Source organism: Leptonychotes weddellii, chromosome 9, assembly GCF_054177405.1.
Source record: "Leptonychotes weddellii isolate Sample4059 chromosome 9, ASM5417740v2, whole genome shotgun sequence".
Classification (NCBI taxonomy): Eukaryota; Metazoa; Chordata; class Mammalia; order Carnivora; family Phocidae; genus Leptonychotes; species Leptonychotes weddellii.
Window position 1 is genome coordinate 67228367 of NC_138377.1, and position 14822 is coordinate 67243188.

Here is a 14822-nt window from a genome sequence, read left to right on the forward strand (position 1 = left end):
TGTACTGAATGGAGCACTGGGTGTTATACGCAAACAGTGAATCATGGAACACTACATCAAAAACTAATGATGTAATGTGTGGTGATTAACATAATAAAATTAAAAAAAAATAACTCCAGATGATTCTTTTGACTGGGCAAATTTAGAGAATACTAGTTTAATGGTAATATTGCTAAGTGAAAGAAATGAGTAAATGGGAATGATGATTCAGGGAGTTATCATTTAACCTTGGCATATTGAAATGAATGAGTTGAACATTTCCCAGCGTGTATACAATACGAGGTATATCTAGATAATATACACTAATCACATAAGATGTGTGATGATAAATGAGTTATCTCTTCTGATCTATTTAAGAATGCCAAATACTATATTCTTTTGGAGATTAGTTTGGCAGCCATTAGCATATTGAAACGTCTGAGAAATTAAACATTATAGGAATTTACTTGAGTGTTAAATATATTTGCCAAGTTTATTTACCACCCCTACCCCAAATCATTTTCTCAGCAAATCTCTATTAATATACTAAAGAAAATGCATGGTACAAGAAGGACAGTCCTTGGTTCACTGCTACGATAGCTTATTCTCTCCATGGTTAGCTGTCTACACAAATCACTTGCATGACTGATGGTTTGGACTAGACACTGTCCTAGCAGAAATTGTTTTTTGGCAGAAGTATATTCTAAGTATCTTTTTAAAAATATGTTATTATAATAAAAATTCAGGTAAGGATCTTTTGACTCTCCTTTGTTGGGTAGGCTAGAAACATAAAAAACTAGTTAAATTAACTTCTGTATGCATTGCTTTACATTTCCATCTTACAGCTAAATTATTTTGCCTACAATTGCCTTATGTTTTTCACCCACTTATTTATTTAAACCCAATTAATCACATGTAAATTTTTCTAGGTCTTTCTGGTCTCATTGCAATAAGTTCAAAATGTATATAAAGAAGATAGGCTTTTTCAGATTTTACCTTATTTCAGCTTGTTTTCCTTCTTGGGTTTCCCACTACAATAGGTACCCATTTAGAGAGGCAGAATCTAGTAACTGTGAACGTTGGAGTAATTGTCTTTGATTCCATTTTTAATCCGCTTTGTCTAATTCTGAGTCAAAATGGTTTCTTATGATAATGCTACTTTGGTTTTTTAAAAGTTGGAGTCCAGAAAGTTAGGAATGTGTTAAGACTGGTGATTTCAGGTATTTTGTACCCTTGTATTCGAGGTATATCTAGATAATATACACTATAATGAGCTGATTGTCCTCATGTATATGCACTTGGTCCTGCCTAGTTCTTTTTCTAGATAATTAGGCCTAATAGTTTCCACTATTGATTGTGTTACTTAATGAAATTACTGATACTATCTTTAATGAAGACTAAAACCTGCTACACTGAGTTTTACATGCAAGGTACAAGCTAGCCTTTATTTGCTTCAAATTCTCTACTAAGAATGGTAGATAAGTAATTAGCAAAGGAAATTCAGAAAAGGCTATTGCTGTGGGCAAACTAAGGGAGATAATAAGGCTCTTCAGAAAAACTATTTACAGAGGCAGTTTTACAAGCAGGTACCACCCACAATCATTTTTCTCTCTATTCTCCAAGGCACATGGCAAGAAACTAAATAAAATCTCCATTCTTTACCATTTACCCAGGATAAATGAAATATATTGAGAAAGTGCCCATTTGTAAAACTACTGTATCATTACTGTAACAAGGAAATACTTTCAGGTCATTTTTCTGATTGTATTTACATGTGAAAAGATACATGATTCTATTTGAACTACCATTTTGACTGGTAGAGTATCATAGGCTTTTGAGTATAACCTTTTGGTATAACCTTTTGAGTTATAACCTGTGGGTAGCTTAGTTTATAAAGACCATCAAAAGTAAAAATAGTTACGTTATTGGCAAGTTGTTTCTATTACAGGAAGTAATTTGGTTAAAATAAACATTTTGAGTAATGTTTAGGACAACCCCCAGGCTTCGGCAAACTTGGGTGTGCCCTCATCAGTGACATAAGCAGGAAAAATGTTAAATGGGAGAGTTCAGACATAAGACAATAGAAAGATGCCCAGACATATCTCAGAGCAGTGTTACCATGTTGATTACACAATTTGGACTGCATACCCAGAAACACTCCTCAACTTAAACCCATTTACCAATTGTGATTTTTATAGGCATGGCTAATTTTCATTCTCAAGGGTTCTGAACCTGTTTACTCCTAGATTTGCCCTTGTTTTGGGTTTTACGTGTATCAGTGAAGTATTTGCAAGTTCTTGGAGGTTAGTCTTCAAATTACCAAATAAGTATTAAGTAAAGGTTGCCCTGCATTCCTTCAATTCATAAAAAATGAAAAACAAATCTAAGTTGAACTTGTAGGGAACTACACAAAGACTTATTTCTACTCATCTCAAATACATATAGTAGGAGGGTGTTCAAAGGAAGAGGCCTGGCTTGACTAGAAAATGTACGACGGCATGTGGGCACAGCTTAGAAGGCAAGGGAGTATATAGTATTGAAGGAGGTAATTTGTGAGGAAAAAAATCATTTCTATTTCCCCATCTAAAATCATACCTATTCTGCCTGAGTTATCTGAGATGTTTTTCTAAAACTCATAGATTGCCTGGAAATTCCAAATAACTTGTTTTAGGCTATTCTTCATTTTAGGACAAAAAAGTTAGAATTACAGAGTACCAAGAATCATGAAGATAGGTCCTCAAAAGACTAAGATTATCTCTCTTTTGAAAATAGTGTGCTGTGTCTTAGGCCACTTATTAACAGCATTCATCTTTTGAACTATAACTATTTTTTAAAGATTTTTTATTCAAGAGAGAGAGCAAGTGATAACACGAGCAAGGGGGAAGAGCAGAGGAAGAGAGAGAAGCAAACTCCCCGGTGAGCAGGGAGCCTGATGTGGGGCTCGATCCCAGGACCCCGGGTCATGACCTGAGCCGAAGGCAGACACTTAACCAACCACCCCTCAACTATAAATGTTAAGAGATTCTAAACTTTGCCCCATCCCAACATACATAAAAGGCATTCCCATTAATGGCAGTATCTTGGAATCAGAATCTTAAAAAGGGTTGTTGGTATGATTTTAGGGAAAAAAAATAGATGATGCTGGTAATTTCTCCAACTTTTCCTTTGGAATCACTAGAGTAGAGCTAGATGATGACCATAGTTCTTCTGGTTCTAAATTCTATGATTCTTTCACTACTCTTCCTTCCATGCTACCTATATACCTGCTTCTCTATAATGATAGGGCCTAATTTATCCCCTGTGTGCATGTGTGTGTGTGTGTGTGAGAGAGAGAAAGAGAGGGAGAGAGAGAAACAGATGAATCTAATACACAATGTACTAAAGAACTGGTATTCCTACTTTGTCTTACGCACAAACCCATATTGTTTATTTAAATAGGAAATAAGATGAGTTTAAATTTAAAAACTAGGTATCCGTTTCGTGGTATGTTGGGGAAAACATCTGAGAATATAAAAATTTAGAGTATCTTTTAAAAACCAAATTAAGGAAGAAAATCTAAAATTATATCTTAAAATGTTCACATAACGTTGAAAGCTTTAGTTGTATCAACCAGGTTTCTACCTTATTTCCTCCTTGATTAAAGTATGTAAAGTATACTATAATATGTACTGTACATCAGAAACCAGAATTTGTTTAGTATTCTGATTGGTTCTTTTTGTATGGGATGCTTAAAGTGTTAGATTTAATTAAATTATGTATAAAAAACATTTATTATAAACACCATGGAAATATTATTTGAATTTTGTTTAAAACAGTAATTCTAAATTTTTTTTGTATCTGGGACCTCTTTGGCAGTCTGAAGTCTACAAATTCCTTTTCAGAGTAATGTTTTTATATTTATTTAGTTAGTTAAGGATTTTATTTATTTGACAGAGAGACAGCGAGAGCAGGAACACAGCAGGGGGAGTGGGAGAGGGAGAAGCAGGCTCCCTGCTGAGCAGGCAGCCCGATGTGGGTCTCGATCCCAGGACCCCGGGATCACGACCCGAGCCGAAGGCAGACGCCTAATGACTGAGCCACCCAGGCCCCCCTTTATTTTTATTTTTATTATTATTTTTTTAAGATTTTATTTATTTGACAGAGCGATAGAGCACAAGTAGGCAGAGAGGCAGGCAGAGGGAGAGGGAGAAGCAGGTTCCCTGCTGAGCAGGGAGACCGACGTAGGGCTTGATTCCAGGACCCTGGGAACATGACCTGAGCCGAAGCAGCCGCTTAATGACTGAGCCACCCAGGCGCCCCCAGAGTAATGTTTTTAAATGTGTAAAGTATTACACATGCGTATAAATACATATATATAGGATTAAAAAGAACCCTATTATATTAAAATACAATTAGCAAAATTATTGTTTGTGATCTAATAATATAAGTGCTTTTTTTATCAATACATTGAAGACCTAGCAGCCTTTTAATTACTACCATAATTTCAAAGTAGTATTGCACCTAAATGGTATTATGAGATATATATAACAATTACAATGTGATATGAAAAATCATATTTATTGTTGACAAAGCACAGGTACTTTTATGTAGTTTGTTGCTGACATCATTCTTGGAGAAAATACTAAACTTCAGTTAGAGGTTAGTGAAAATAAAGATGCAACTTTTTTCCCATTGTTCACAGACCCCCTCGTCTAAAATTATTTTTGTTCCCCAGACACATTCAGGGAAGCCAGATGTAATCCTCAGTATCTCAAGAGACTTAATCTTAGAGGAAACTGGAGCTCAGAGTCTTTTCCATATTTAGCCCTTAATGCTTTTCAAGCCTTTAAAAAAAAGCAGGTGGTTAGTTGTTAAATGATGATTGTCAATATCTCTTGCATTAGGAACTTGGCTTATTGCCACTAATTTTATTATAGATTAGAAGAAGTAGATATTTATAAAAGCCAGTTTAGTAATTTTATCATGAAGTCAAATCAGAACATACCTGCTAGTAGTAATGAGTGCTTTACTTATGTCTTGACTTTGAGCTGCTATGGCCATATGTTCCTTTGCCATTAAAGAGAAAATGTAACCCATGTGGTAAGCCCCAAATCATACTGCTTTATGGAACTAGTATTGGTTAGTCAAATTTGTGTGATTATCTTTTTAATTTGGTTTTTTCTCAAAATTTCATTTAAATGGAATTATACAAAATATGTCCTTCTGCTTCTGGCCTGTTTCCCTTAGCATATTTTCAAGGTTCATTCATGTTGTAGCATATATCTGAACTTCATTTCCTTTTTATGGCTGAATAATATCCCATTGTATGTATATACTACATTATTGTTTATCCATTTATCTATTGAAGGACACTTGGGTTGTTTCCACCTTTTGGCTACTGTAAATAATGCTGCTGTGTACATTGTCATACAGGCATCTGTTTTGAGTCCCTGTTTTCAGTTCTTTTGAGTATATGCCTAAGAGTGGAATTGCTGGGTCACATGGTAATTCTGTTGCTTAACTTTTCAAAAAGCTGTGTGATTATTTTTTATAATAGTTTATTCTATTTTTATTATCCTTTTATTAATGTTTTTTGAGCATTAAAAAAACTTTTTTTTTTTTCTTATTTCCTTGGTTGACTTTTGTTGCTGATTTTTAAGAAATTATTTGTTTTGGTCATTCATTTTTTTCTTTTCTTTTCGATTGTTTGTTTTTCAGACCCGAGTCAGAACTCCATCACAGGGGAACACAGCCAGCTGTTAGGTATAGTATTACTGTGGGGATTGACTTTCTCTAAAGTCACCCTTTTCCTGCCTATACTAACAGACATTATTCCCACTTCTAATTCTATTTTCCATCCCCTCCTTTTCTGCTATTCACTCCTCAACTTTTTTTCCTGCTGTTTCCATTCCCAACTTGGTAAGTTTTAGGAAACGACTTCTGCAATTGATTATTAAGTCCCAATGTAGTTATATTTAAAAGTAATTTACATAGTCTGTTTAAAAATAAAATCTGTAAGAATTAGAGCTGCTTTTTTCCAAGATAATTTTGTCAAGAAGATACTATAATACTCTGTAGTATCTTGGGCTTTGCAACTACTTTGCCCTTATTATTATTTTTCTTGGTCTTTTAATCACCCTCATTTTTTAATTACTGAAAGTACTTCATAAACAGCATGAGCTTAAGCAAGACGTAGAAGTTGATGTTCCGGGGTGCCTGGGTGGCTCAGTCGTTAAGTGTCTGCCTTCGGCTCAGGTCATGATCCCAGGGTCCTGGGATCAAGCCCGGCATCAGGCTCCCTGCTCAGCAGGAAGCTTGCTTCTCTCTCTCCGACTCCCCCTGTGTGTGTTCCTTCTCTCACTGTGTCTCTCTCTGTTAAATAAATAAATAAAATCTTTAAAAAAAGAAGAAGAAGTTGTTGATGTTCCAGTTCTTCATATGTTAAATAAGTGATGGAAATAAATTTGTTTCTTCTAGGGATCACATGTTTAAATTTCAGTAAGCTTGTTGTTTAACAGAATTCCACAACATCTCAGAACTTATAAAATTTAAAATATAGAAATAAAACATACTCTGGTGAGGAATTCAGACAATACAAAAAGTATATGTAAAGAAAGTAAAGTCCTCTAAAGTATCTCTTCTTCCCACCACCTCCTCAATCCCCCAAGGTACTTATTATTGACACTAACTTGGGAATTCTTTTAGAAATTTTTAATTGTACATTTTCTTATTATATGTGACTATCTTCTTTCCTTTTTCTATCCATGGGGTTATACTCTACAGACTGCGACTTCCTTTCTTTCACTTAACATTTTATCTTAGACACATCATTTCAGTACATAAAGATTTGCCTTATTCCTTTGTTTGTTGTAGAATAGTATTCCCTTGTATTCCTGTGTTCTAACTTCACACAGCCAGTTCCCTGTTCTTGACTGCTTATTCCAGGTGTTTTACTGTTAAAAATTATGTTACAGTGAACATCTTGTACATATACTCTTGCATTTTCATTGCCAGTATATTTGAAGGAAAAATTCCTAACGGTAGAATTCCTTGGTCGAAGGGTATACATATCTTCAAAAAGATACATCCCTATCATAAAGAGCAGATACCAATCTTAAAATTTTTTCTTTCTCTAGTAGATGAAGATGGCATCTCTAGTTTTTACTTGTACTTCTTCAATCATTAGTGAGGTTAAGTGCTTTTAAATATATTAACAGCCATTTTGTGTGTATGTCTTTGGATTTGAGACTTATTTTTTGTTGGATTTTTTGTTTTTTTTTGTTTTTGAAGTACAGTGTGTTATATTAGTTTCAGGTGTACAGCAGATTGGACAATTCTGTACATTGCACAGTACTCTCACCACGATAAGTGTAGTCACTGTCACCATATAGCGTTATTACAGTATTATTGACTATATTCCCTATGCTGTACTTTTCATCTCCATGACTTACTTATTTTATAGCTGGAAGTTTGTATCTGTCTTTTTTTCTATTAAGAATTAAAAAATTTGGGGCGCCTGGGTGGCTCAGTTGGTTAAGCGACTACCTTCGGCTCAGGTCATGATCCTGGAGTCCCTGGATCAAGTCCCGCATCGGGCTCCCTGCTCGGCGAGGAGCCTGCTTCTCCCTCTAACCCTCCCCGCTCTCATATACTCTCTCTCTCTCTCTCTCATTCTCGCTCTCTCAAATAAATAAATAAATCTTTAAAAAAAAAGAATTAAAAAATTTATTTATAGTTCATATGCATTGTTAAATTAGTTTGAAGTGTACAACATAGTGATCAACTTCTCCACACATTATGCTGTTAACCCCCTTTATCTCACCCACCCCACCCATCCACCTCCTCTCTGCAAACCACCAGTTTGTTCTTTGTATTTAAGGGTTGTTTTGTTTGTTTTTCTTTTTTATGGGGAGGGGCCGAGGGAGAGAGAATCCTTTTTGTTTGTTTTGGTTTTTTTGGTTTGTTGTTTTTTTGTTTTGTTTGTTTTTGAGAGAGCGAGAATCCTAAGCAGGCTCCATGCTGGGACGTGGGGCTCAATCTCACAGCCCTGAGATCATGTCCTGAGCCGAAATCAAGAGTTGGTCGCTTAACCAACTGAGCCACCCAGGTGCCCCTATTTTCTTTTTATATACAACATGTAAGTGAAATCATGTGATATTTGTCTTTCTTTGCCTGACTTCACTTAGCCTAACGTACTCTAGGTGCACCCATGTTGTTGCACACAGCAAGATCTCATTCTTTTTTATGGCTGAATATTCCATTGTGCATATACCACATCTTTTTATCCATTCATTTGTCGGTGGACACTTGGGTTGTTTCTGTAGTTTGGCTGTTGTAATAATGTTGCAATAAACACAGGTTCATATGTCTTTTCAAATTAATTTTCTTTGGGTAAATACCCAGTAGTAGAATCTTTTGATCATATGGTAATTCTATTTTTAATTTTTTGAGGAACCTCCATACTGTTTTCCACAGTGGTTGGTCCAATTTACATTTCCACCAACGGTGCATGAGGGTTGATTTGAGGCTTTTTTTTAATTTGTACATTGCTGAACATTTTGCTGTTTAAGTATGTGCAAAGCAGTTGTGGAAAATGTAAGCTATCAAAAAGTAAGGAAAATACTTGACATGTTTGCTTATTATAGGTTCAGAGTATTAGTTGATACTCCTTTTCTGCTCTTTCTTTGTTAAGGACATAAGTTTCTGATTTTTTTTTAAGATTTTATTGAGAGAGAGGGAGTGAGTGAAAGAGAGCACAAGCAGGGGGGAGAGGCAGAGTGAGAGGGAGAAGCATACTCCCCACTGAGCAGGGAGCCTGATGCAGGGCTTGATCCCAGGACCCTGAGATCATCACCTGAGCCAAAGGCAGATGCTTAACCAACTGAGTCACCCAGGTGCCCCATAAGTTTCTGATCTTAATTCTCTTTTCTTTGAGAGAGTTTATGTGCTGGAACAGTAACTGATATCCTAAGCACTCAATAAATATTTGTTAGGTAAATGGTTTGACATAAACATGTAGCTAGAACTCTGATCACAAGGGTCCTAGCCTTGTGATATTGGGGGGTTGTCACTATTCTCTTTTTTTAGACTTTTATATTTGATAGCTTATTTAGACTGTTCAAAATTATTCTTTTCTATATAAAAATTTCATATTTGGACCAGGAATGATTAAGATTTCATTGAAAGATTTAGGCAGACCATGAAAAGTAAATTTCTCCCCTAAACTATTAAATTGCTTCTGTCTCTGATACATGCCAACAAGTAGAGAAATTTGAAAGTAGTTTATCATCTGGCCGGGAACATGTGTGTAATGGAGGTAGGGAAGGACTTAGCTAATGAAATGGACAGTCAGGGGAGTTGGTACCATTCCAGTGTAAGCTGGATTTTGTTTCCACTGAAGCACTTGTTGTAAAAGATAGTAAACGAATTATGTGCAAAAAGAAATGGTATATAATTGTGAAGAAGACTTCTCTTAGTATTAGCTAAAAACCCAAATATTTGCAAAGAGACTACTCCAGCCATTAATCTCATTTAGCATTCTATATTTGCATTCAGTTTTAAACAAGCCTGGGAATTTATCCAGAGTCTTCTGGCTAGATTCATAAGTAAGTTCATCCTGCTACCCTGGGTGCTCACTCTGAAGTTCGTTAGATATGATTATATTCTCCTTTTTTCTCATGCTCTTAATAACTACCATCTTCTGGGTCCTATCCTGAGCACCTTCCTTTTCTTTCTTTCTTTTTTTTTCTTTTTAAAGTAAGCTCTACACCCAACATGGGGCTTGAACTCACGACCTGAGAGTTGCATGCTCTACTGATTGAGCTGGCCAGGCACCCCTCTGAGTATCTTTGTTTAAGCTATAGCCTCAAAAATCCTTAAAAGGCTGGGTTATTTAAAAAAAAAAAAAGTTTGTAAAAGACCGAAAGGTGGTTTTTTTATTATATTTTCTAACCATCATACAGAAGGGGCATTGGTTTAGCTTGAATTAAAATCTTGCCAGCTCTTGAGGCGCCTGGGTGGCTCAGTCGGTTAAGTGTCTGCCTTGGGCTCAGGTCATGATCCTAGGGTCCTGGGATCTAGCCCTGTGTGGGGCTGCTTGCTCAGGGGGAGCCTGCTTCTCCCTCTCCCTCTGCCACTCCCCCTATTTGTGTGTTCTCTCTGTCTCTCTGTCAAATAAATGAATCTTTTTTTTTTTTTTTTAAGATTTTATTTATTTGAGAGAGAGAGAGAGAGAGAGAAAGAGCACAAGAGGGGGGAGTGGGAGAGGGAGAAGCAGACTCCCTGCTGAGCAGGTAGCCTGATGCGGGACTCGATCCCGGGACTCCAGGATCATGACCTGAGCCGAAGGCAGTCGCTTAACCAACTGAGCCACCCAGGCGCCCCAAATAAATGAATCTTTAAAAAAAAAAAAATCTTGCCAGTTCTCTATAAAAATCTTGCTTAGGGGCACCTGGCTGGCTCAGTCAGTGGAGCATGTGACTCTTGATCTAGGGCTGCGAGTTTGACCCCCACCTTGGATGTAGAGATTACTTAAAAATCTTGAAAAAAAAAAATCTTGTTCAGCATAATTTGGCCTGGTAGGTTAGAAACTGCTTCGGTTGCCTTGCCTGCTGAATGGAATTTATAATAGCATCTTTCAGACCTTCTAAATGTTCTTCCTGTCAATAGGGCACAGTTATTTTAATGTATCTATTGCTCCCACTGACTCATCAGCTCTCTCATAAAACTCAGGATTAGGTGGAGGCGCTATATGGAAGAGTGAAACTGCTGTTGTGGTAAAGAATTAAGCTATATACTTATGATTTATGAACTTTTCTGTGTGTGTATGTGTATAATTTTTAATTTAAAACATTTTAGTAAGCAAGTAAGCAAATGAGCAGTGGGCCCTAGCATTTTTACAACAATTTTTACCAAACATTCAAGGAAAAATAATTCTTCTTCTACAGTTTCTCTCAGGGAATAGAAAAACAAACACTCCCCAACTCAGTTTGAGGATTGCATAACTTCGATACCAAAACTTAGCAATGACAATGAGAGACAAGTATAGGCCAGTTTTACTTATGAATACAGATGTCCTAAATGAAATATTTGCAATCTAAATCAAGCGATACATATTTTTTAAATTACCCCTGTGACCAGTTTGGGTTTCTGCTAGAAATAATGGTTGGTTTACCATTAAAAATCAATGTATATAATTCCGTGTGTTAACCAAAGGAGATGAGGGGCACCTGGGTGGCTCAGTCAGTTAAGCGTCTGACTCTTGATTTTGGCTCAGGTTATGATCTCAGGATTGTGAGATTGAGCCCCGCATCAGGCTTGCACTGGGCATGGAGCCTGCTTAAGATTCTTTCTTTCCCTCTCCCTCTCCCTCTGCCCTTCGCCCCCGCCCCTTAAAAAAAAGGAGATTAAAGAATGAATCATCTTAACTGATGCAGGAAAAGAATTTCATTTGAAATATATCCAATATTTAAATTCATGAGTTCGTATTGATACTTTAAAGAACCAATTGGTCACCACTGTAGTATTCTAGTGAACCAATTCATTATTCTGAGAATTGGTTAATAAAAGGAAAGAATGAAGTATTTATCTTACCTTTAACTATACAAATGGGTAACCAAATAGTATATTAGAGGGAGTGTCTCTTTATAAAAGTATTTCAGCTAGTAAATTAAGGAAGAATAATAGAAAAGAGTATCACCACTTTGTAATCCCTCATAAATTAATGGATTTAGTCATTAATCGCCAACAGTTGTTAGTATCTCAAAAATAAAGAAAATCAGATGACGTGTACCTCTTGACAGATCAAAATACCACTGTGAAGGAGTTTTCCTACCTCTCCCCTAAAAATACTGAATATGGATAAGCCTCTAGACCTCATTAGCAATAGATAGGAAATACAAAAAATCAGAACAGCATTTAAACAGTATTACATGGATGTCATCATCAAAATCAGAAACTGTAGAGGCGCCTGGGTGGCTCAGTTGGTTAAGCGTCTGCCTTCGGCTCAGGTTATGATCTCAGGGTCCTGGGATCAAGCCCTTTGTCGGGCTCCCTGCTTCTCCCTTCCTCTACCTGCTTTCCCCCACTTGTGCTTTCTCTCTCAAAATCTTTAAAAAAAATCAGAAACTCTACTGAACATATGACATATAAAAGAAAAAGAGAATAAGCTATTGACTTAGATATAGCAGTTATAATGTCTGACTCTTGACTACTTATTCAAACACTGTAAAATCAAAAACATAATTTATAACATTTGAGACAACCTTTCGTGTTCACACAGTTACATAGTTCAGGCCCAAACGTGCCAAGGGAAATTAAGTACATTTACTGCTCTTGTCCTTCCTAGCTCAACCAGCAAAGACCATTTGACAAGATCAGGAGACTAAGGGAGGAATCTGAGATTGATTTATCTTAGCCCCAAATTGTAGTATAAGTGGCAAATTACAAAAACAGCAATGTAGAGATAATAGCACCACAACAATAAAGTTTGTATAAAGAGCAAGACATTCAAAATACCATTTTTCTATTTACAAAAAAAAATGTATGCCATAAAAGATGGAAATCTGAAATCTGTGGTAGAATCAATGGCACTTATATCAGTTTTTGTTTGAATTGTGCAGTGAAACACCAGTTAAGTTCCCAGTAATGTTAGCATTATCTGGATAGTAAAATGAGGTTAAAAAACCAACATAATAATCTGATGGACTGTTTAATTCATAGCATTATTGAGACCAGTCTCAGTAGGTATCCTCCAAAGGAATTATTTTAGGATTCTGGATAATCCTAAAACAGCCCCAGGATATGGATTTGGTTCTTAGTTCCTGCAGAGTAAAACTAACTTACTATTCAGAAACTAGAACTTCCATTCCTTTTGAGATTTCCTGAGGTCACAGTAGTGACCCAGACTTCTGAAAAGCTCTACTGTCTGTCTATCTGTTTAATATTTTTAGAGAGAGCATGTAAGTGGAGGGGCAGAGAGAGAGGGAGAATCTTAAGCAGGCTCCATGCTCAGCACAGAGCCCAACACAGAGCTCGATCTCACGACCCTGAGATCATAATGTGGGCCAAAATCAAGAGTCAAACACTTAACCAAATGAGCCACCCAGTAATAAGGACAAAATGCAGACAGTTGCTGCTAAATAAAAGCCAAGAACACTTTTCACCACGAGACTTGCTCTAAGCTAGTGGTTTATGACTGAGGACAGTTTTGTCCCCCAGGGGATATTTGGAAATGTTTGAAGACTTTGATTGTCACTACTGGAGATGCTTCTGGCATCTAGTGACTCACAGCTAGGGATGCTCTTAAACAATGCACTGGACATCTTCCACAACAAATAATTTTGTGCTGAGTTTGAGAAACTCTCCTCTAAAGGAATTCTCAAGAAGGTGCCTCAAGTAGAAGTGAAAGAATCCCAGAAAACTAGTACTCTGAAATGCAACAAAAATATTGAACAAATAAAATGGTAAACATGGACCTTCACCCAAGTCAGTGTTGTCTCTATGAAATATTTTTAGTGTCTTATTTGTGTAATAAAATAAGCTACTAGAAATATTGGACAGAACAGTAATACGTGAATCAGAAGAGAGAGAACGAAAGTCTTTGTTGTTTGGGAGGATGACAGACTTTTGTTTAAACTCACTTAACAGTTTGGGGGTTTTTTGTTTTGTTTTTTTTTTTAAGATTTTATTTATTAGAGAAGGGGAGAGAGATCACAAGCAGGGGGTAGGAATGGAGGGAGAAGCAGCCTCCCTGCTGAGCAGGAAGCCCGATGCGGGACTCGACCCCAAGACCCTGGGATCATGACATGAGCTGAAGGCAGATGCTTAACCGACTGAGCCGCCCAGGAACCCCTTTACAGTTTAAGTAAAATATGTGGTAAAATTTCAAACGTAACTACTGAAAGAATAGATATAGAATGTGGAAATTCCAAAAGAGGAGAGAGAACAAATGGAATAAGGGAAAAACAAACCAAAAATCCAAAGAGAAGAAATGAGAATGAATCCTAAAGAAAAAAGACCAAATAGAAATTTTAAAATGGTAGAATCCAATCTAAACATATAAATTGCTATGGTTGATGGACTGAACTTGACAATTAAAAAGACAGATGGTCAGATTTTTAAAAATACAGCTATCAGGGGCGCCTGGGTGGCTCAGTTGGTTAAGCGACTGCCTTCGGCTCAGGTCATGATCCTGGAGTCCTGGGATCGAGTCCCGCATCGGGCTCCCTGCTCGGCAGGGAGTCTGCTTCTCCCTCTGACCCTCCCCCATCTCACGTGCTCTCTCTCTCTCTCTCTGTCATTCTCTCTCTCAAATAAATAAATAAATAAAATCTTTAAAAAAAAAAATACAGCTATCTGCTATTTACAAGAGATCTACCCAAAACATAAGAACCCAGGAAAAAATGGACAGTTGAGAGAAGAGGACATTGAACCAAAGGAGAGCTGTATAGTTATTGTCATATTTTCTACTGTCTTAGAGTTTATTCTGCTCTCTCTCTAACTTGCTAAAATAGGTACTTAGCTCAAATAATTTTTGTTCTTTTTACTTTGCTAGTGTAAAACTTTAAGACAACTTTTCATTAAAGTGCTACTTTTGGTGGATCCTACAAGTTTCAATAGGTAATCTTTATTGTCACTTAATTTTTTAAAGTATTTTAATCTTTGATCCTTGTTTTGTTTTGCAGTGTATTTTCTCTAATTTCTAAATTTGGAAGGATTTAAAAATTTATCTTTTCACAATTAAATTCTAACAACTTTTGTTATAGACCAAGATCACAGCCTCTGCCCTTTGAGTGAGGGCTGGACTTCTAATTAATAGAAAATGGCAAAAGCAATGTCACTTTCAAAATGAGATCACAAAAAGA

At 36.5% G+C, this 14822-nt stretch overlaps 1 protein-coding gene across 3 annotated transcripts in view; it reads left to right on the forward strand.

Moving 5' to 3' along the window:
- Positions 1–14822, forward strand: part of SLC12A6 (solute carrier family 12 member 6) — an 82702-nt gene that overhangs the window by 35420 nt on the left and 32460 nt on the right. For 2 of the 3 annotated variants that reach the window (XM_006730631.3, XM_006730634.3), the window contains exon 2: positions 5677–5721. The exons of the other annotated variant lie outside the window; for it this stretch is intronic. In XM_006730631.3, coding sequence (XP_006730694.1) covers positions 5677–5721 — 45 coding nt within the window. The remainder of the gene's footprint in view (positions 1–5676; positions 5722–14822) is intronic. 3 annotated transcript variants of the gene reach the window in all.